Genomic DNA, 23,182 nt, shown 5'->3' on the forward strand with positions numbered 1-23,182 from the left:
CCAGCTGACCTCAACAAAGGCACGTACCTGTGCAGCCCAAAGTCTCCCTTTGCTAGAAAGTATCACCCCAGGCAGGAGGCTAGCTGATGCCCCTTCCCAGTCAGTTCCCTAAGAACCTTTGTTTTCTTCAGTAATAGCAGTGGGGCTGGGATGGGAGGGGGTTGGCTTGGTCAAGAATTTTATTTAGATAGAATCATACAGTGAGCAGTCTTGCAGGAAGGTTTTTCTCATTCAGTGTAAGGTTTTGAGACTCACCCGTGTGTGTGTGTGTCACTAGCTGATTTCTTTTTGCTGAGCCTACTGTACATACTCGTTTGCCCAGTGACTTGCAAACGTGGACTATTTCTAGTTTGGGTCCATTATGAACACAGTTTCTATAAATAGTTTTGTACAAGTCTTTTTGTAGATGTATGTTTTCATTCCTTTTGGGTAAGTAATGATTCAAATTGCTGCATCATAGGGTGGGTGTTTGTTTAGTTTTATAAAATGCTGACAGACCTTTTACCAAAATGGATGTGCCACTTTAAAATCCTGCTGACAATGTGTGTGTGAATCTTCCAGTTGTACCTTCTTGGTGTTTTTTTTTTTTTTTTTTCCGTTTTAGCCATTTTAATGGGTATTAGTGGTATGGCATTGTCTATTTGCACTTGCTCAGGAACCATGAGGGTTCATCCCTTCTTAATGTGTTTTACTGGCCATTCAGGTATCTTCTTTTGGGAATGTATGCTTAAATCTTTTGCCCACTTTAAATTACATTTTGGTCTTTTCATTATTGAATGCAAGGAATTCTTTTGTAGTTTTAGGGACCAGTCTTCGGAGATATTTTTTCTGGATATTATCTCCCAATCTGTGGCTTATTTATACAGTTTCTCAACATTGTTTTCTGATGGAAGTCTGGCTTACCAGTTTTCTAACATGATTATTGCTTTTTTGTGACTTAAAACACTTTTGCTTACCTCCAAGTCACAATGATGATGTGCTACTTTTGCTACGAAAGCTTCAGAGAGAGACTTCCCTAGCGGTCCAAGGGTGTAGGTTCCCTCCCTGGTCTGGGAACTAGGATTCCACATGCCGCAGGCGGTGGGAGAACCTTTGTTTTCTTTCTGTCTTGTGCAACGCTCAGCCCATCCCAACTCATTCCTGGGCCCTAATCGCTGTGTGCTCCGAGGGCAGCGAAAGTGGGCTGGGTTTTGGAATGACCCTTTTTGATTAATTCTACTGCTCTGTAAACTGTCAGAGGACTTCGCTGTGTTAAGGAAGGTTTGGTTTTACTTCTTTCACGTTTTGATTTTGTAGATTGAATTTTAGAAAGAAATCCTAACAAAAAGAACCTCCGTCTGCAGTTCTGTGCTTTTATGAAGAATTTGTTTCATAAAACATTTTTGCATTGAAATTCTGTACTAGAAGTGGATACTTGGTATATACTAACACTTTAAGAAAGACAGTGCGTCGATACTGGCTATCAGAACCAGTTATGAGGTGGATTTCAAGAGGAAGGGACTGAAAACCCAAAGAAAGAGTTCTTTATGCATTGTCTTGTGATCAGGTGTTCCTCACCACGGAAGTGCTCTGAAATAACATCGAGCTTCTAGTAAAATCTTGTTGAATGCAGGTGATGTGCCTTCTTGTGGGAGATGATTTCAGCCAGAGAAGGAATAAACAATGCTTTACATTTAAGCTGTCAGAGGGGGGAGGACGTTTGTCCTTGAAAGGGGGGAACATGTCCTGGTTCGGTGTGAAGTTGGTGTGAGGGGCCCGAAGCGGCGGTGGCCTGACTGACTCACCGTGTGTCTCGCGTCCGGCGCGGCGCGTCTTTGTACCATGTCAGCCGCATGCGCTGTCTGCACGCACCGCGCCCGCGCGAGAGTTGGTGGAGCCGCGCGAGATTGCGCCCTGAGCGCCTTGTCCCCGCGAGAGTTAGAGCTGCTCATGCGCGCTCGGGGCCCCCGCGCCTTCTTGTTGCTGTGGCACACGCTGGGTGCCTTCCGGGTTTTGAATAGTTGAAGGAAACCAAAGGCGTCACGTTTTAGGGAACGCGTGAAAATAATAAGCCCCGGCCTTAGTGTCCATGAGTGGAGTCGTGTTGTCTCAGTGCTGCAGTGGTGGAGCGCCGCGGTTGGACACCCGCACGTCCCCTCACAAAGCCCCGATCTCCTGCCTGAGGCTTTTGTCTCCTCTTTCCGGGGTCCGAGCAGCGTCTGAACGCCGTGCGCTCACAGCGCTGCCCACGCCCTGGGGCACGGGTTGGGGGGATCCCGTGGACCTTGATCGTCTCGGAGGGAGCACCCGCGACACGGGGATGGAGGCGGCCCGCCCTTCCTGATGAGACCCCGTGGTGGCTTGAGGGCAACAGGCTCCTCTGGTTCTCCCTCGTGCTTCTGGGGTAGAGATTGATACAGAAAGAAAATATTAAACATAGTTCGCTTTTACAAGGTAATCTCTTTAGTCCCTTGTATTTAAAACTTTTCAGTTATTGCTGCCATGAAATTGATTTGCGTGGAATTTTCCAAAAATACATGTTTTGAATGGAAATACTTAGGCCCTTAAACACGACTCTTAACGAGAAAAGGAGTGGGAGAACAGCCACTTTGAAAGCTCCCCGCGCTGCCTTCCGGACCCTGTGGGTCCACCGAGCAGGCCTAAGGCTGGAGTGATGGGGGGGTCATCCGATGGGTCTAAAGCCTGTCTTCTGCTCAGACAGGGCCTTTCTTCACCCTTCATCTTTGTTGCACAGAAGCAGTAACGTGTGTTTAACCTCAGGCTTTTCTGTAGTTGGTATTCAGCTGTTCAGTCGTGTCCGAGTCTTTGCGACCCCCTAGACTGCGGCAAGCCAGGCTCCCCTGTCCACCACCGGCTCCCAGAGATTGCTCAAACTCATGTCCATCCAGTCAGTGATGCCATCCAGCCATCTCATCCTCTGTCGTCAGTCTTTCCCAGCACCAGGGTCTCTCCAGTGAGTCAGCTGTTTGTGTCAGGTGGCCAAAGGTTCTGTAGTTTTCTGGCTTTGATTCTCTGTACCCCAGGTAGATATGCTGGAGGGTTCGGGGGTGGGGGGGGGTTATCTTAACAATAGGGGAGATGCTGGGGGGTGGGCTAAGCTGCACTTAGCTTTTGCTCTTTGGGAATGCTGGCCATTTCCCAATGGGTGATGCCTGCTGGGGTGGGCAGGTACACCGTTGTGTCATCTGGCCTAACCTGTGACTTTACTGAAGACCTTGATGATGGCTCAGACCTGTGTCCTTAATTAAAGAGTTGCTGGCTGTGTAGCTGAGGCCTCTACTTATAAGGGATGGAGGTGCCTGCTGCCACTGGGGAAGTGGGCTGGTGGTTTCTGTGTTGACCAGAGAGATAACAGCAGATTCTAAGTATTTCCACAAGAACTTGGAGACATTTATGTTAAATATATTTTGTTCACGTGAATCATAGGCAATCCCCTACTAACACGTAGCACATTAATTAAGGTGGTGGAATTTGTCACAGTAATGGTAATAGCAATATGTTTCATGGCAAGGGTGCATGAATTGTGGGATGTGTTGATCGTGAAATTCAGAGATTGACAGCATCTTCCTTTAAAGATGTTGGCGTAAAACTAGTTAAAACCCAGTTTGAAAGGTAAATACCCTGATCACCAAGAAAGCGTTAGGTCCTCTGTTGACCTTTTTTATTCTAACCGAGTGCTTCTGAGTAATACTTGGAGTACAGACCCTGTTTCCTCAGTGGGCTGGTGCGGACCACCTGGCACAGATCGCAGCTGTGCTGTTTCTGGAGCGCCGGCTGTTGGTGCCACAATGACCAGGCAGAGGGCGGCCGATGCCCGACACTGCCCAGTTGTGACCATGAAAACTGGATCAGGCGGTCAGGGTTCATTATAAAAAGTAAAAAGAGAGCCCCCTTTGAATCACACCAAAAAAATGACCAACGTAATGCACGTTCATATATTCTGGGCCTAAAATTTTAGCACTTCGACTTAATCTCAGGAAAACCATTAAAACCTTGAGTGTTGTGTTACTGTTCTGTTTGTAGATGGGTTGGCTCCAGAAGGGACAATCATTTACGTCACCTGTTAACAGTTTCTCTCATTTTTGATGTTCCGTTTTCTCCTTGGAAGAAAAGTTATAACCAACGTAGACAGCTATTAAAAAGCAGAGACGTTACTTTGCCAACAAAGGTCTAGTCAAGGCTATGGTTTTTCCAGTGGTCATGTATGGATGTGAGAGTTGGACTATAAAGAAAGCTGAGTGCAGAAGAATTGATGCTTTTAAACTGGTGTTGGAGGAGACTCTTGAGAGTCCCTTGGACTGCAAGGAGATCCAACCAATCCATCCTAAAGGAAATCAGTCCTGAATATTCATTGGAAGGACTGATGTTGAAGCTGAAACTCCAATACTTTGGCCACCTGATGGGAAGAACTGACTCACTGGAAAAGACCTTGTTGCTGGGAAACATTGAAAGCGGGAGGAGAAGGGGATGACAGAGGATGAGATGGTTGGATGGCATCACTGACCCAATGAACATGAGTTTGAGTAAACTCCAGGAGTTGGTGATGGACAGGGAGGCCTGGCGTGCTGCAGTCCATGGGATCGCAAAGAGTTGGACATGACTGAGCAACTGAACTGATGTTCCATTATTATTAGTTACCCTCACAGTTTATTTTTCAGATAACATGTTCCTATTTTTCTCTTTTCCTCTCTAAACAGGTTGAAAGGATCGTTGACAAAAGGAAAAACAAGAAAGGGAAGACGGAATACTTGGTTCGGTGGAAAGGCTACGACAGCGAGGACGACACCTGGGAGCCGGAGCAGCACCTGGTGAACTGCGAGGAGTACATCCACGACTTCAACCGGCGCCACACCGAGAAGCAGAAGGAGGGCACCTTCACCAGGGCCAACCGGACCTCCCCGAACAATGCCCGGAAACAGATCTCCAGGTCCACCAACAGCAGCTTCTCCAAGGCCGCCCCCAAAGCGCTAGTGGTAGGCAAGGAGCACGAGGCCAAGAGCAGCCCGCTGTTTGCCGCCAGCCAGAAGTTCCGGAAGAGCCCCGCGCCAGGCCTGGCCGCCCGCAAGAACATGGACCTGGCCCGGTCGGGCATCAAGATCCTTGTGCCCAAGAGCCCCATCAAGAGCAGGACCGCGGTGGACGGCTTTCAGGACGAGAGCCCCGAGAAGCCGGACCCCGTGGAGCAGGGGCCGGAGGACACGGCGGCCCCAGAGGCGGCGGCCGAGAAGCCGGTCGGGGCCCTACTGGGCCCAGGGGCAGAGCGGGCGCGGATGGGGAGCCGGCCCCGGATACACCCGTTGGTGCCGCAGGCATCCGGCCCCGTGACCGCAGCCATGGCCACGGGGCTGGCCGTGAATGGGAAAGGTAAGTGACAGTCTCGGAGGGGCGTTGGGGGGGCCCCCCTCACCTCCGCAGTTCTGCTCCGGAAGGCAAGCTGCCCGGCCTGAGCCCGGGGGCTTCCGCGGGCCCTGCTCCTGACAGAGCAGGTGTGTCTGTGGGAACCCTGGAGAGAGCTCACTGGCCCATCCTCTCTTTACCCGAAGCCTAGGGCGTTGGCCTCTGAAATCAGCACGGGCTCTGTCCCATCGGCTGCCCGCGGGCTGGCCCACTGCCTGCGGTTGCTTTAAACAACGTCCCCTTCTAGTTAGGTCGTGGCTGGTATTTCTTTAGTTTCTGCTTTTATGCATCTTAACACATTGGGTCTCATGTTAGGAATCCATCTGAAATTTCAAAGTGTGAGCAATATTGATTAGAAGTCACAGTTCTTACTGTCCTAACTCATCTAAATAACCAGAAATGCCTTTCAGTGGGGTATCGACCACAAATAGAGACTTTGGGACTTTGGGGGGGTCTCTCTGAAACAGTCAGCTGTTGGGATCTTTATTGCAGAGTAGGAGTCCGTTCAGCATGGGTGCTGTTTTCTGTTGTGTTTTTATGCCGTTCTTGCCCCTGGACCGTGCAGCTCAGGTGGTCATCCTGTGGGCTGCCTGACCGCTGGGTCGCACACCTGGGCGTCAGCATAGACGGCTTCCCTCCCAGCGCTTTCCCCAGGCCTGGTGAGCCGCCACCTCTAGGATTCTGCTGCGTCTTCTCTGATGTAAGCCTTGCCACACGGTGGGTCCTGGTGCCTTCTCACCTACCATGGCTTTCTTACCGGTCCCCTTGCTTTCTGCCCTCTGAGAGCCCCCATCCACTTCCCATCCGTTCTTGAACAGAACAGCCATCCCCAGTCGCCAGACAGGTTGCTCCACCATTGCCTCGGTCAGCAGGTACCTCCGAGTCTGCTGGGCCTCCCCTGCCTGCCCACTGCCTCCGGGGCACCTGCTCTTCTCTGCCGGGAGCTGCCCCAGCCCTCCCTTTGCCTCGTGAACTCTGGTCCCCTCTGGTCTGGGACCCACTGCTCCCCCAGCCTGTCCATGAGCAGGACTGGGGCCGCCCCTGGACTGTGTGCATGTTCCTTGGGCCACAGTCAGTGGACTAATGTGGAATGGGATGCAGTGATGGTGTGGGGAGCTCTGCTCCTCTGAAACCCCACTCAGCCGTCTTGCCGTGGTGGGTCCCGCCGGCTTGGTCTTGGGCCCTGGATCCCAGGGAGGGGGATAGGTTGAGGTCAGGGTCCCCTTTGCGCAATAGCGATCCCTTGCCGGTGTTTGTCCAACGCGTACTTCACCTGGGTGCTCTGCCCCTCCCTGCCCTCGGCCTCCGGGAGCTTGTGTGAGCGCATTTGCAGAGCTGACCTCTCATCCACGGGCCTTGAACTCGGTGTCAGGAAGGGCTGTAGTGGTTCAGGGGTAGGCAAGACCTGGTGGTGGCTGATAGAAGGCTCCGCTTCATGGGGAGGTCGAGTCGCAGAGCTCGTGTGGTTCAAGCAGAGCGGGAGTCCGCGCTGTTTCTCAGTTCCTCCCGTCTTGTTCTCTGCACCATCACTGGCTGCCCCCGCCAGATGCACAGACGGACGTGTCGTCCTGCGTGGCAGACGCCGGGCCCTACTCTGTGCCCAGCTCTGCTGCTGAAGACAGGGCCTGCGCCCGCAGGCCAGACCCTGTGTGGCCTGTGCAACGTGGCCTGTCACCTGAGAAGGGTTTTCACATCTTCTGATGTTTGAGAAAATCAAGAGGAATAATACTTCATGAGCCATGAAATATAAGAAACTGATTTCTGTTTCATAAAGTTTTATTGGAATGCAGCCATGTGTGTTCACGCTGATGGTCTGCGTCTGCCTTCCCGCTGCGGGGACAGACTAGAGTCCCTGTGACAGAGCCCGCGCAGCCTGCGGGCTGAAGGAGGTGCACACATACACGCAACACACACACACACACCACACACACACACACAACATACATACACACAACATACACACAAACACAACACACACACACTCTAAGAGCTGGAGTCCCTGTGACAGAGCCCGCGCGTCCTGCGGGCTGAAGGAGGTGCACACACACACGCAACACACACACACACACCATACATACACACAACATACAAACACAACACACACACACTCTAAGAGCTGGAGTCCCTGTGACAGAGCCCGCGCGGCCTGCGGGCTGACGGAGGTGCACACACACACAACACACACACACGCAACACACACTCTCTAAGAGCTGGTGTCCCTGTGACAGAGCCTGCGCAGCCTGTGGGCTAGAGGCACGCACACGCATCCCCCTCTAGGTTCACACGCCCCTGCTCTAGGAAGACACACACATAACAGAATCCTGTGACAGAGACCGCATCACCTTTGAACTGAAGGCGTGCACACACACACTCACAAACACTCATTCACTCTGCCTGGTCTAGGCAGCCACGGTTCCAATGGGCGGACTCAGATTCTGTGGTTGGTCGTCCACAAACTAGAAGCTGTCTTGACCCTTCTGTCTCCACGTGCTGCTCTTGGCACAGCTCTGCAGGGCTGGCTGCTCTCAGCAAAAGCCTTAAGTTCTGGGCCTAAGGTGTGCCGTGGCTTCTATTTGAATTAAAAGTTGCTAACTTCTGTTTTCAGTACTCTGACCCTTTCAAAAATTTTTTTTCAGTATCTGTAAGGGTGGCTGTGGTTAAAACCACAAGGGGCACGTGAGCGTAAAATCTCACCGGCCTTCCGTCTTGTTCTGCGGGGTGGATGGGTTGGGGTGAGAGCGGCGTACTCCCCAGGGCCCCCGGGAGCGTCCTACTCTCCTGCCCCCCCAAATCCGCCACAGGTTGAGACCTTCCCCCCACGCAGATGGTGGGGAGGCCGGCAGCCCCCCAGGAGTGTCTGCAGGGCCGCGGCGGGCCCGGCTTGCAGGGGTGTCAGGGCGCCTCGCCTCCCGTCACCCTCCTGCGTAGAGGCGCTGGACTTGGGCTCCGGGAGGGATCTTCTCTCATGGGGCTCAGCGCCCCGCACCCCTTGGCCAGAGCCGAGCTTGCGTGGGGCTAGTGTGTCAGGCAGGACGGTGCTCACTGCAGGGGCGCTGGAGCACATCCTTTGTGGCCCCGTCCCTGGGTCATGCTCAATGGGAGCGCGTGCTGTTGCAGAGACAGGTCCATGGGCCAGAGCACAGAACCTTCCAGAAAAGCCCATGCTTGCCCTTGGCGTGTCTCTTTCACAGCAAGCTGGGCTGAGGCCCTTCTAAGGAGTTGGTCCACGTTTGCACATTCTTAACACAGGGTTAATTTTAGAGCTGCACCAGAACCCTGATTTGTTTTTCTAAAACTAATTGAAGTGCTACTTGTGGAGTCATTGGGAAACGAACCATCTCCTATTCAAATCATTAATTGTGTGGGGGGATATTTTTGCTACCAAGCACAACAGATATTTAAATGTCTGTTACCCAAAAGAGTAAATGTTTCTGGAGAATTTTAACATACACACAGTGACTCTTACAGACTAACCGTATGTGTGTTTAGTTTTTGATGATTTTAAGTATGAAACAGAGGTTTAAAAGATGAATGTGTTTCTTTACTCAGAAACAGAAAAAGTTTTAAATTTAGGCAGTGCAGCTGTCTTTCTGGTCTATTTTATTAATAAGTTAATGATTCTGTTTTTATGCTCTTAATTGCCTGGTGAATTAATCCTACAAAAGCAATTGCTTTTAAAAACTATATTATCATTACTTTGTTTTTTTGTGAATTCAAATATGTTGTTAATCACCATTCCACTAGTATGACTTTGAGAAAATGTTATTAGCCAACTTTTTTTCTAATGACATGTAAACCTTATCATTGTTACGGTGTAGGGTTGGCAGCTGGATTTTAAGTCCAGACTCATCGGTAAAGAACCCGCCTGCCAGTGTAGGAGACGAGAGCTCAGCCCCTAAAGGAGGGCATGGCAGCCCACCCCAGCATGCTTCCCTGGAGAGCCCCACGGACAGAGGAGCCTGGTGGGCTGCCGTTCATGGGGTTGCAGAGAGTCAGCTGCTAACAACAGGTTCAGGAGGAAAAGGACTGAGACGACACCTCAATGGACCACGTTCTCCACCTCATGAGCATTTTCAGTCAAAGCAAGGACCCCGGAGGAAGCGTGCTACTTCCAGAGAGGGGCACGTAAAGTCCTCCGGTAAGAACGTGAGACAGGTCCTGGCCCCTGTGCCTGTCAGGGAAGCTCAGAGCTCCTTTGTCAGAGGCAGCCTGGGGCCGCTTACTGCGGAAGGTGCGGAAAGTGGGACCTGAATCCAGGGAGGTTAAGAAGCCAGGAGGCTGGGGCGCTGCAGGAAGTGCCCGCAGGACAAGAGGGTGTCTGAAGCCACACAGTAGCAGACAGTCAATTAAACATGCGCCCAAGGGCGTGACACAAAGCATTTCCCTTTGAAAGCAGCAGATCGTCGGTTGGCATCTCTTGTCTGACGGGCCCCCGCATCCTGGATGCTCCCAACTGCCTGGACAAGCCTGGGTCCCCGTGGGAGGAGGCCCACGCCCCACCCCCACCCCGAGCTCTGCACTCTGTCCTCTGCTCCTGGGGGTCGCCCCTCCTCGCTCCCCTGCGCGGGTCTCCAGGGACACTCAGGGATACCTGGGACTCTGGGCAGTGTTGACCGGTGAGCCCACTTCGGGGTCCTTGGGACCGTGTGGCTTCTCTCCCCCCACTCTCTGTGGCGTCTCCTCCCGTGCAGTGGCTCTCGGGGTTGTGGTCCCAGGGCGGCAGCAGCAGCACCGGGCACTTGCCCAGGCCCCGTCCCGCCTCCATGCCCGCGGCTCTCAGGGACCAGGGTGCCCTCGGGGCACCTTCCAGTGCCAGCCCGTGCCCTTTCCCTGTAACTTTGCGGTTTCGTGGAGCAGGATGGGGAGTGACTGTCCGCTAACACTAAGTTCATCTGACTGTCTGCTGTGTTATTTTAGGTTCTTATAGTTAGATTTAGTGCCTATTTGGTCTTGATTTAAAATTGTCTTCAGGTGTTCGTAATTTCTTTTTAGTAAGTGTTTTAACAGTTCAAATTTTTAAAGAACTGGAAGACATAAAATATTGGGTTGGCAAAAAAAAAATTCTGTCCAGTTTTTCTGTAATATCTTAAAACATCTCAAAGGAAAAAAAAAGGTAAAGGTCCCACCTTCCCTCTCCCACCACCTCGTCCTGCTCTGAGAACTGCTGCTGACCGTTCTTTCCTTGCAGAAGCAGTCCCACCTTCCCTCCCCCACCACCTCCTCCTGCTCTGAGAACTGCTGCTGACGGTTCTTTCCCTGCAGAAGCTGCGCAGGCACGCGCATCTCTGAACACATCAGTGGCTCCTGCTTGTCTCACGGTTCTGCCGCTTAGGTTCCTTTTCAGTTTTTTGACACATCCTGGATGTGTTTTCACACTCAGGTGGACAGCCCTCCATCCTTTAAAGGGGTCGTGGTTATTTTTGGCGTGAATGCCTCCTGGCGCCTGCCGTCAGAGCGGCGCTGGCCTGCTTTTCAGCAGGGGTGTTGTGCTTGGGCCCGGGCGCTCCCTGCTCAGCGTCCCTGGCTCTGCCTTTGGGTGCTAGCCTGGCCTCAGGCACACGCACGGGCGGCAGTGTGTCCTGCTCCCGTCTGCCTGCACACCCGCCTTCCCGGGGGCCGGCGTCTTGGTGCATCCTTTAGGGGAGAACCACATTGTATAAATGGTTTCTTCCCCTGTAAGTGAATATGTTTTATTGATACCCCCATCTTAAACACAAGTAATCCATAAATGCTGTGGATTGGACAAGTACACTGAGCGGAACGGGACGGTGTGCCATCGCCTGCTGCCCGCGGAATCCCGTTTCCTTCCCCAGAGGGAACGGTCGTGATTCGACGCGTGTCAGTCCAGATGTTTTTCCGTCTGCTTGGACTCTTCAGCGTGGAGTCCTGCTCCATAAACGTGCTTGGGTTTGTCTTTCTCACTTGACGTTGCGTCTTGGAGAACTTTCTATGTTAAGACTCGTATCTCTGCCTCACTTCTTTTTTAAGTTGTAAGTTTGTTTTTTTTTTTTTAATATGATTTCAGCCTTACGGGGGTGCTGGGAGGCAGTGCGAAGAGAGCACGTCTGCCCTTGTCCACATGCTCACCGTTTTCTGTGCTTTGCCTCATCTCCTCGCCCTGCGACCCCCGCCCCTCGCGTGTGTGTTTATACCCACGGGGACGCACATGTGGAGATGCTCTCCTCCTGAGTCACTTGCTGCTGCGAGCAAGGGTGGATACAAGGGCCACAGCGGACCTAAGGTTTTGATCGATGGGAGCAAATTCATCTCTAAACAAACTTGAAGACTAGGTGCCCATTCACCTGTTCTTAATCAACTCTTCATAAATCTACCTGCCTAATGAGAAGGCAGAAAATGGTATCATCGTTTGTTACAATTGCCTGTTTGCATTCATTTTCTGTTGATTTTCTTAATATATCCCTTGCCGATTGGGAGGGGGTGGGGGCAGAGGGGAGGGTAGTTTAACTTTTTCAAAACGTGAAGACTTCACGTCCACATCAGCATCAGCCTTACCCGGGGACCACACTCATCTCACGTCTGAGCCCGTGTGTGTGCACGTCCTCCTGGCCCCATGCAGGACGAGGGCGCCCATGCCAGTGGGTAGAGTGCCCAGGCTTGTCTGGCGTCTGCCTTCAGGGGTTTACAGCAGCTGATGAGCGTCCTGGTGCCTTTTCTCCCTTGACCTGCTTCATCCTGGGGGTGGGTGGGTGTGGTCAAGAGCCTTAAAGTTTGCTTTTGAAAATTAAAACACTTGGTTCTGTCTGGGTCAGGGGTGAAGGCCGTGGAGCCTGAAACGCGTCCTGTGTCTGGAAGCCCCTTGCTTCCCCGGGGCTGGCAGCTCAAGTGGGGGTCCACTTTCAACAGCACCCTTCTCTCTCCAGCCCACAGGACTGATTCTGCTGATAGCTGTCGTCATGGCAATTTCTGGGAGTCTACAGGGATCAGAGCCTTAACAGGGACAATCTCTGGTTCTAATTCAACCCTCAAGTCAAGTAGTTAATGAGACGTGGTATGTTAGGAGGTATGCCCACGATTCTGATCGATTCATATTGGCAACAGAGTAAGGATTTTGTATCTCATCCCGTGAGTCTACCTGTCATGTGTCAGATGGGGGCGGCAGGACTGAGACGTCAGCGCAGTGTTTGCACAGACAGTGATACCATGAGAGGTGGGAGAGTGTAGGACGGCCGGATGCCCCCTAACCTCTGCCTCCACGGGACCCCGCGGGGTTGTGAGAGGGGCGGTGCGGCAGGAGCAAGGCTCCTCTTGTTCCCTGTCTCCAGGCTCTTGGCATTAAGCCTAATCGCCGTCACCACGGAGGATGACAGGTTAACTGTGCTGCTCAATTTTATGAATGAGAAGTTGCTTTAACTGCCAAGTACTCCCTTTTAGTATAGGACTTGGAGTTTTGGAAACCATGAGATAGAAATGGTATAACTGTTTCTGTATATAACGTGGACATATAATGGGGCTTGGCATACAGCCAGGGGAGAACCAGCACGGGGGATGGGGTTTGAAATCAAGTGACCAGTGCTGGGTGGCTGCTGCTCAGCCTGAAGTTGTCTGGTTTTTAAAATATTGTTAGCTCACATAAAAATTGCAACCAGCTTTTCAAGTCCAGCAGGGACATAGACACATTTGTATGTCAAGGTGGTTGATAGTTATTTACCGTTGACCCTTGATGAACACCGTGGGGGTGTTGGGGATGCCAGCCCTGCACACAGGTGAAAGTCCCCCTGTAACATAGATGGCCTCTGTGTCCTCAGCTCCTTTGTGTCCACAGTTCTTCGTGTCTGCGAGTGGTAAATTCTGAGGTGTTACACAGCAGGTGTGTGTGTGTACACACCGCACGTCTCTGTACATTCATCCATGGACGCTTAGGTTGTTCCCTATCTTGGCTATTATAAGTAACGCTGCTGTGAACAAAAAGGAGTGTGTATCTTTCTGAGTTAGTGTTTTTATTCTCTTCAGATAAATACCTAGAAATAGGAATTGGTGGGTCATATGGTAATTGTATGTTTTAAATTTTTGAAGAGCCTCCAAAATGTATTTCCATAGCGGCTGCACCTGTTTTTAGCAGAGTTGTTGATTTTAGAACTTTGATCGAAGGATCCAGTCATAGTGGGCTTTAAAGTCCTCATTAATAATCAGTGTGAGAGCGCCTCTTCTAAGCGTTGAATAGACTCTCAGCCTCAATTTTGAGAAAGTGGTTTTGTGTCTTTAAGGATGACATGGCTGTTAATATCAAGAGGGAAGCAGTCACTGGCTTGATTTGCCTTGCTTCCCCACGTACGCAAAGGAAGCCTGCCTCTTTTGGGGCACGTTTTGGAAAGGTACAGAGGATCATGAGACTGTTGGAGGGGACAGCCAGGCGGCGAGGACTCTGAAGTTATGAGTAAAAAGTTGAGATACAAGAAGAAGCTTTTGAGAAGATGTGTAGTTGTCTCGAGGAGTATGCGTGAGTTCTCATCATTTGAGAGCATAGAAGTCATTCCACTCCCCGGAAGCATCGGACTCTTGCTGGGGGTGGCTGAGAAGCAGCAAAACCACGTGTGATTCTGAGGATGTCCTCTGTAGGGCGGTCCTGTGAGCCAGGGAGGTTTGGTTTATTTTTGCTTTCTCTTGAGTTTGGGGAAAATAAGCAGCCCCAGTATTGACACTGATATCGTGTGATCAAAGTCAAAATTACATGGTTTCAAGATGAATTTTTTTTTCTCCTAAAACTACCATTGCTTTCATTTGTTTTTAATCATCATGGTCATTTTGAAGTTTCAAATACAATTAAGGAGAAGACAGCTCAGGGGGGAGCCTGGGCTATTGTTTGTTCGTTTTTTTTCAAAGCAGGAGAAATAGCGGTGGAGGCGGCCAGAAGGAGCGACTTCCCTGGCGAGGGGCTGTGGAGGCAGCTGGGCCTCACTTTTCGCAGGAATGCTACACCCGCCCTCAGAGGTGTGTGCGGGGTGCAGACAGAGTGGCGTCAGGGTGCGCGCGCTCGCGATTTCCCGCCGAGCTGGGGGGCGCTTCACCCTGCGGCATCGTCGGCAGCTGCCCGTGTCTGCTCCGCTCTGATCAAGGAGAGAGATCACTTACAGGCGTCTGTTTGGAGCAAACGTGGCTTCTTTCAGGCAGCCCCAGGATCACTTTTTTAAGTGATTAGTTTCTAAACACAGGCCATGATTCTCGTCTTAAGTAGTTCACTTTGGTGATTCTGTGACATTGCCATACCTCTTGCTTTTCACCGAGGACACAAAGTCTGGTTGAATAATTCTCGGCTCGGAAATAGTCCTCATGCTGAACGGTGACCCCCTTCAGGCCTTCCAGGGGATTCCCTCTCTCCCGGGCCTCGCTCGGTGAATACTCTGGACCAAAGAGGACAGTCTAGCCTAGGGGTCAGCACGCTTCTGCTGTGAAGAGCCAGGTGGGAGGTGGTGTGGGCTTTGGGGCCAGGCGGGCTCCGATGCCACACTCGGCTCTGCTGTGAAGGGGCCGCCGGCAGCGGAGATGTGACAGGTAGCTGGGCTCGCGCCTGGGTCTGGCCTGAGGGCGCTGTGGGCAGGCCCCTGGTCACCCATCCACCAGCCGCCAGGCTCTTTCCTCCCCGTCCTCGCCAGCCCCTTCCCCTCGGGGAGCACAGTCTGGTATCCTACAAGCAGGGCCCTCACCCCCGATGGTCCTGAAAGCACCGGGACCTTCCTCACGTCTCCAGGTGAGCAGGGCGTGGCGTGACAGCCCGGTGGCTGTAGTGATCTGAGAAGCCTGTGTGTGTGCTCTGTACACAGTGCCTGAGACAGGCCTCTGTGGGGCTGCGGCGCAGGCCTCTTCCCGTCTGCGGACGAGCTCTTCCGTGCTCGGCGGTGCTCTGGTGACCGAGTTCTTGGTGTCATGCGCTCCAGTCCCCCGTTTCTTCTGTTCCTTTGTGTGCTGTTGAGTCTCTTCTCACCTCCAGACCCGCTCTTGTTGAAGCTTTTGTGTTTGCCTTGGAGGATGTGTGGCTGTCAGGCTCTGTACACTGCCATCCCTGCTGCATAACCGCCTCGGGTGGCCCCCCGGGGGCCGTCTCTGCAGGTCCGTCTCCAGGCTTCTGGTCTGTTCTCTCGCCGTCCCACACTGTCTTACCGGCAGTGTCTTGAAGTCTTGGCGTCTGGTAGAGGAAGTCCGCCCCCGTGTCCTTGTTCAGGAGGGCCCTGTCCATGTCCACGTCCAGGGCAGGGTCAGCTTGAAGTTTCCACTCCCCAGGAGAACAGAGCCCTCCTGGGGTCTGAACTGAGGTTGCGGTCACTCTTGTCATTTAGGGGAGATTGGCATAGTTACAGTCAGCACAGGTGTTTTTAGTCTTGTGAGCAGAGACCTTACGTGTCTTTCATTAGTGGATTCCTTTGGATTCTCTTAATAGTTTTGGATGCTGTTCTAAACGGCATAATCTAAGCTCTTGTTTTCATGTTGTTTGCTGTTCTTTGTTCTAATTCGAGGTTTCCTCGTTAAGGTGGTTTGCTGTAGAGGTATGTCGGGCATGTCACTCAGCCGATCTGAGAACCTCGGGTGGGTGGGTGGGCGTCTCTGATCTCAACAAGACTGCCCCTAGGTCTGCGTTCAGCTGCCTGTCCAAGAGCCACCAGATGGAAGTGCTGAATGTTTCCCCCAACCTCTTCTCTTAGATGCAACTTATTTTCAAATAGGAACATATTAGTGTTGAATTTGACCCTGATTTTTAAAGGTGTGATCCAAGGATAAAAACAGTCATACATGAAGCGATGTTCAACATCGCTAATTACTAGGGAAATGCAAATCAGAACCACAGTGGGATAGTGCGGCATGTCCATTAAAAGGGCTGTTACCAAAAAGGTAAGAAGTAGCACGTGTTGGTGAGGGTTGCAGAAAAGGGCACTTTGGATGGGAACGTGAATCGGTGCAGCCGCTGTGGAGAACAGTGTGGAGGTTTCCCAGAAAACTGAAAACAGAGCTGTGGTCTGTCTGTCCTGCTTCTGGGTATTTACCCAAAGAATGTGAAGGTACTCATTCAGAGACGTGCACCGCTGTGTCCATTTAGCGTTTACTGTAGCCAAGGCGTGGAAGCAGCCTAAGCGCCCGTCAGCAGATGGACGGATAAAGAAGATGTGAGGCGGACGCACTCACACGCACGTGAAGGCATACCAAGCCGCCAGAGACCTGGTCTCGCCGTTTGAGACAGCGTGGACTTGGAAGGCATTGTGCTGAAGGGAACGGATGACGGCATTCGTGCGTGACGTTTCTGTGTGTGTGTGTAAGTGGACAGACAACACAGGGTGCTGGTTAGAGGGGAAGGGAAGTGGAGGGAGGGCAAGATGGGCGGACGGGTAGCGGCGTGGGACCGACGGACACTTCGGACTCCGCTGACGAGCACGCCGCAGGGTGCACAGAAGGCGCGTGAAACGTTCAGTGTTACAAACCGGCGTTGCCTCAGTTTAAACGCTGCAGCCACAGCCTTCAGAATCGCTCGCTCTCCTCATTCTAGTAAAAGCTGGGCGTGTCTGTTACTGAGACAGCTGAGGCGATGAGAAGTGCAGCAGGCCAGGCACAAAGGCGGCGAAAGCGGCAGCCTGCGCTGCTGCGTGTGTGCAGCGAGCGCAGCGGGTTTCCAGTGGGTGCGGGATGCACGCTCTGCGCGCCTCAGTCACCCGATCCCGCGGTCGCCGTGTGGGGTGGCTGCCAGTGAGCTGGGGAGCCAGCAAGGATTCAAGGTGGTCTGACTCGGGAGCCCAGCCCACAGCTGCGTCAGATGAGAGTGAGACTGAAAATCCTCATCGGGCCTTGCGCGGCCTCAGCCAGGACCGGCGGGGCAGCAGCCTGGGCCTCTCCTCCTCCTCCAGCTGCTCTGGCCTCATTCTCGTGGCGGTGTCCAGGACACAGCGGGGCAGGCTCCTGTCCACAGCCCCTCGCGTCTCTGTTCCAGCTTCGAGGCTGCCAGAGTCCGCCAGTCCACAGCGGGAGACCCGGGGACGGCAAAGGGCGGGGATGCGGTGGACTTCAGAATTGGGCCGTAGTTTAGTTAAAGGTTCACTCTGTTTCCAGCAGAGTGTTTTATCACGAGTCGATGTTGCATTGCCTACATGTGTTGAGATTTTTCTTTCTCATTTGTTCCCTTAAACGGGTCAATTACTCTGGGTTCTGCTCCTTCCTCATCCCTTCTCCCTAAACACCAAATCAGCCTTGAGTTCCTAGAATTAACTCAGCTTAGCTATGATATTTTATGCTGTTTATACACAGTTGCATTTGCTTTACTAAATAATATTATAGACGTAAGATCCTATTGGCACTGACCTGTAATGTTCCCCTCCTGGAATAGTGATCTGACTGTTCAGATTTCACTGGTTTTAGTCTTACAGCACCTTATATAATTTGAAGGTAAACATATATGTCAAACCAGCAACTGTCTGTTGAGGTTCTGCTGTTTGAATAGGTAATTTTTTTGCATTTAGAAAAGTGAGATAGACATCACACCATAATGCGTGCTCTGAAAGTGCTGTACTTCAGATTTTATTGAACACATCCTCATGTTATGCAGCCCAGCCACCATTCTGTCCCTCAACATTGCCTTCACTTTGGAAGGAAACCTTAGCCTGTTGGAATCCCTCCCCTCTCCACCTTCCTCCTGGCCCCTGGCAACTGATAACTCACTCTGTGCTTCTGTGGGTTTGCCTGTTCTAGACAGTTCATGTAAATGAAACCAACTGTGTGGATTTTGTGTCTGTATTCTTTTATTTGGCGTGTTTTCAAAGTTCATCCGTGTTAGTGATTAAGTGGGTACCTCGTCCCTTTTTTGGCTGGATAATTCTCCACGGTGTGCATATTCCATGCTGTTGATGGACGTCTGGGTCACTCCCTCGTTTAGCTCCTTGAGTAACGCTGCTGTGAACACGTGTGTGCGTGCTCTTGCGTGGACATGTTTTCAGTGTTCTTGGTTAAATCCCTGGAGCGGGGTCACTGGGTGGGTGACAGTGTTTTCAGTACAGACAACATACTTGGCCCTTCTTCCGGGAGGTGATTCTTCACACCAGATGTTTTGAATGTTAAAGATATTCTGTGTTCTGAGTAAATTTCCTTTAGGTCCTCATGAGATAAATCTTGACTAAAAAGAAGCTGAATTCTGAGTGAGCGTCACAGGTACTTAGAATGCTTCCTGAAAGTTCCCTGTGGGTTGAATTTTGACCTCGTTCTCATGGTCTGTAAACTCCCTGAAAGTGCAGTTGGAGCTTGTCTGGAAGGGCAGGTGAAGAGCCTGAGGTGACCGTCTCTGGCCCCAGGCCTGCCCTGTGGCCCGTCTGACCCTGCCCTTCCCCCCAGGCAGTCACCCTAGCCCAGCGGCTGAGCTCTGAAGACAGGCATCAAGTCCTCACCGCCAGTTTCCTTTTAAAATAAAACCATATTTTCTTACGAAGCATCCTAAGTTCAGGGACACTCTGTGTTTCTGCGGTGGAGGTCCAGCCCCACGTCCATGCCGGGCGAGTCTGGGGGCCAACGAGGGGCCGGCACATCCTCCTCCCCTCCCCTCCCCTCTGCCTGGATCAGCTCTGCACCTGAGGCTCGGTGTTAGAGTCTGTTTAAGGAGGAAGGCCCTTGTGTGTCGGGGAACGCGGGGAAGGCCACCGCCTTGGTGCACTCGGGGTACCCACTGGGTGTGCCGTCCGCTCCATTGTGTGCTCAAGTCGTGTCTGACCCTCTGTGACCCCGTGGACTTGGCTTCCCTGAGAGCTCAGTTGGTGAAGAATCTGCCCACAGTGCAGGAGACCCCGGTTGGACTCCTGGGTCGGGAAGATCCCCCAGAGAAGGGATTGGCTGCCCACTCCAGTGTTCTGGGCTTCCCTGCTGGCTCAGCTGGCAAAGAATCTGCCTGCAATGTGGGAGACCTGGGTTCGATCCCTGGGTTGGGAAGATCCCCCGGAGAAGGGGAAGGCCACCCACCCCAGTGTTCTGGCCTGGAGAGTTCCGTGGACCGTATAGTCCGTGGGGTCTCAGAGTCGGGCACGCCTGCGCGACTCTCACTGCACTTGCGCTGTGTGCTGTTTCTTTGCCTTCATTGTCTCTTGTTCCTTCTGGTTTGGGGAGGCTGAGCGTGTGTGTGTGTTGGTCTCTTGGTCTTTGAAAGACCAACAGGGAGTGACTTCTCTTGGGTCTTAGAAGTACCAGGTCGTCGACTTAGGCAGTACATTTCTCATTTAGAATCGTCTTTTAGTGGGGTTTCCAGCCTTGCCCTGGCCTCCAGGAAGCCCAGCCTGTGTTCCGCTCTTGCTGACCAGGTGCAGGGCCTCAGCTTTCCGTGGCGCTGTCTCCCCGGCTTCACCTTGTTGCGGGCGAGTTGTGTGTTCAGCAGCTTTGCCTTTGTGGCTTTACTGATCTCTCCTGCCCATCTAGAACACACTGAGCTGCGAACCTCGAGTCATGGTAGTGTTTGAGAACACAGTTCAAGTTAGTGCAGGTGCTCTTCTGATTTAAGCTGTTGCTCATTTAGAGATGAGGTGAGGGTTGGGGAGGAGGGCTGCTTTAGAAAGTCACATGAAGAACCCAGGTCTCCCGCATTGCACGCGGATTCTTTACCAGCGAATCTCCCTGCAATGCGGAAGACCTGGCTTCGAGCCCTGGGTCAGGAAGATCCCCTAGAGGAGGGAAAGGCCACCCGCTCCAGTATTCTGGCCCGGAGAATCCCATGGCCTGTGTAGCCCGTGGGGTCACAAAGAGTCGGACGCAACTGAGCAGCGTCACTTTACACGAGGAAGAAGGAGTGGTGCTCCGCTGTCCTCTGACGCGGGATGCGCGAGACCCAGACTGCGATGGGCGCGTGGGCAGCGCGGGAAGTCCCGGTGACGGGGTCCACCCCGGTCCCCAGCTGCTGGCTTTGCAGCTGGAAGGCTGCAGTAGGCCTCGCCGTGAACATCAGCAAACACCCTGGCCTTATTAGCCTTATTCTGGGTGATAATGTGTGATCCAAGAAGGGGTGTTTGGAGTCTCGGCCTCTGTGAGGCGCCCCTGTACCCCAACTAGGAAGTCGGCGCTTGAGCATTTTAGCCAGGAACGTACTGAGCGCAGTGAATGTAGACTGAGCTGATTTTCCCTGGAGTAGAGCTCGGGTTGTACTCCACATATACCTGACCACAAGTACGTCTTCCTTTAAGATGCAGGATTTAAAATTATTGGGCTGGCACCATTAAACAGGGAGATCAGATTATAATCGATTACTTACTTCTCTTACTGAAGCAGTAGTTGCAAAAGCTAGTTCTAAAAGTCAGTGCAAATTTTGTAAAGAAAAGTGTTGAGCGAATTCAGTCCTGTGTCAAATAAAGTAGGATCGTTTTTGCAGGAAATAAAATTTTTGTAGGTAAGATGAACAATAGGATTCCACCGCTGAAGACTCACAGCGTGTAGGTGGTTGTTACCCTTCTTGTAGTTTTTTTCTTGTGAATCCTTTATTTCAGGACTCGAGTGTAGGTCTGACCATTTTCTGTTCCTGTTTTGAAACTTTAAAGTGACGCAGCATAAAGATTTTTTGCTAAGCTTTGTTCTCTCCAGCATATGACTTACACTGGCAGCTGTTAATGAGAAACTAAAGTGCGTTGCATTTAAAGCATCAGCAGTCTTTCTGGATTCGCTTTAGGAACTTGTCCTGATGTGTGTATTTAGAATGATAGAATTTATTATTGGTAGTAGTTTTTCCTTTTTATTTTACTTTTTCATAAGTAAAACTAAACTAAAAAGCTTGAATTTGCATCTGTAATTAAAATTTGACTCCCTGCTTGAAAGTTTTCCATCAGCCTCTTCAAAGGGCACACTTCACTTGTGAGGGTTTCCAGCTCCTCAGTCTGAGATGTTGCTGCCGACAGCTTTGGGATGCATGAGTGCCGTTTCTGCTGAACTGAGTAAAAATGATGCTCAGATTTCCTCTGATCCCTGAGGGCTCCCTGCTTCTCTGGATCCAGGAGCCCAAGTCCCTTGAGGGATGAGTGCCCTCTGGGGAACTCAGCTGACCCTCCAGGGAAGATCAGAGCCTGCAGCAGGCTCTTCCACACAAGAAATGCTGCAGAGGACTGACCTTTGTGCCAGGAATCCTCTGAACACAGCACGGACTCTCCGTGTTTCTGCTTGTGACCTGAACTGATCGTAGATGTGTGCAGAATATATGGTGACATTCAGCAACACGTGAACCGTGAACTTCCAGGTGCTCAAGCTGGGTTTAGAAAAGGCAGAGGAACCAGAGATCAGATTGCCATCATCCACTGGATCATCGAAAAAGCAAGAGAGTTCCAGAAAAACATCCATTTCTGCTTTATTGACTATGCCAAAGCCTTTGACTGTGTGGACCACAATAAACTGAAAAATTCTGAAAGAGATGGGCATACCAGACCACCTGACCTGCCTCTTGAGAAACTTATATGCAGGTCAGGAAGCAACAGTTAGAACTGGACATGGAACAACAGACTGGTTCCAAATAGGAAAAGGAGTACATCAAGGCTGTATATGGTCACCCGGCTTATTTAACTTATATGCAGAGTACATCATGAGAAACACTGGGCTGGAAGAAGGAAAGCTGGAATCAGGATTGCCGGGAGAAATATCAATAGCCTCAGATATGCAGATGACACCACCCTTATGGCAGAAAGTGAAGAAGAACTAAAAAGCCTCTTGATGAAAGTGAAAGAGGAGAGTGAAAAAGTTGGCCTAAAGCTCAATATTCAGAAAACGGAGATCATTGCATCTGGTCTCATCACTTCATGGGAAATAGAGGGGGAAACAGTGTCAGACTTTATTTTTTTGGGCTCCAGAATCACTGAAGATGGTGATTGCAGCTATGAAATTAAAAGACGCTTACTCCTTGAAAGGAAAGTTATGACTAACCTAGGTAGCGTATTGAAAAGCAGAGACATTACTTTGCCAACAAAGGTCCATCTAGTCAAGGCTATGGTTTTTCCAGTGGTCGTGTATGGATGTGAGAGTTGGACGGTGACAAAAGCTGAGCAACTGAACTAAACTGAACTGATGGTGAATTGCTGACCAGAGTGTGTTTATTCCAGAGAACAACAATCTTCAGGTTCCTTTTACTCTCCTGTGAGAATGTCATCAGCAGACACGGTCTCTAACTGCAAGGCAGGTGCTCAGGACCGGAGGTGCAGGCCTGCGAGGCCCGGATCCCACCCTCAGGGAGGCAGGCAGCCTCACGTGTACCTGCAGACTGCAAGGCTGGCTGGGAGAAAGGCAGTCCTGGCCATAGGGAAGCAAATAATGTGTTTATGAGGATTTTGTCTCTGGATCAAGAGCTCAAAACCGGCTCCAGATGCTTGTACAGTTTGTGTTTGATTGTAGTGACCTTTCCAGTGTTTCTCTCCTCCGCTTCCCTATCCCAGGAAAGCCAGAGAAACGTAGCGAGAAAGTGGAAGTCATCCCAGTCCAGTCCATGACTTGGATCTTCTCCAAGAGTTTGGTTATAATTGCTAATTAAACACAGTCTAGCTAACTTAGGAAAATACTAAATACAGCTCCATAAGACTGAACATAGAATTACTGTATGGTCTGGTTTCTGTCAACAGACACAGATTTGTATATAACCCATGGGATTACTAATTCTACTTCTAGGGTAATATCCAGAGAATTGGAAGTAGGGTCAGGTATTTGTCCACTCGTGAATACTAATGTCCATTCAGCATTATTCACAACAGCCAAAACACGGAGGCAACCCAGATAGCCATTGGGGAATGAAAGTGAAGTCACTCGGTCGTGGCCGACTCTTTGCGACCCTCTGGACTGTAGTCCGCCAGACTTC

The 23,182-nt window shown here is 51.3% G+C and overlaps 1 protein-coding gene across 1 annotated transcript in view; it reads left to right on the forward strand.

Annotated features, from left to right (window-relative positions):
* CDYL (chromodomain Y-like) overlaps positions 1-23,182 on the forward strand; it is a 97,310-nt gene that overhangs the window by 57,216 nt on the left and 16,912 nt on the right. The window contains 1 exon segment of the mRNA XM_018039130.1: positions 4,698-5,364. Within this exon segment, the coding sequence (XP_017894619.1) occupies positions 4,698-5,364 (667 nt within the window).

The sequence above is a fragment of the Capra hircus genome, chromosome 23 (assembly GCF_001704415.2).
Source record: "Capra hircus breed San Clemente chromosome 23, ASM170441v1, whole genome shotgun sequence".
Lineage (NCBI taxonomy): Eukaryota > Metazoa > Chordata > Mammalia > Artiodactyla > Bovidae > Capra > Capra hircus.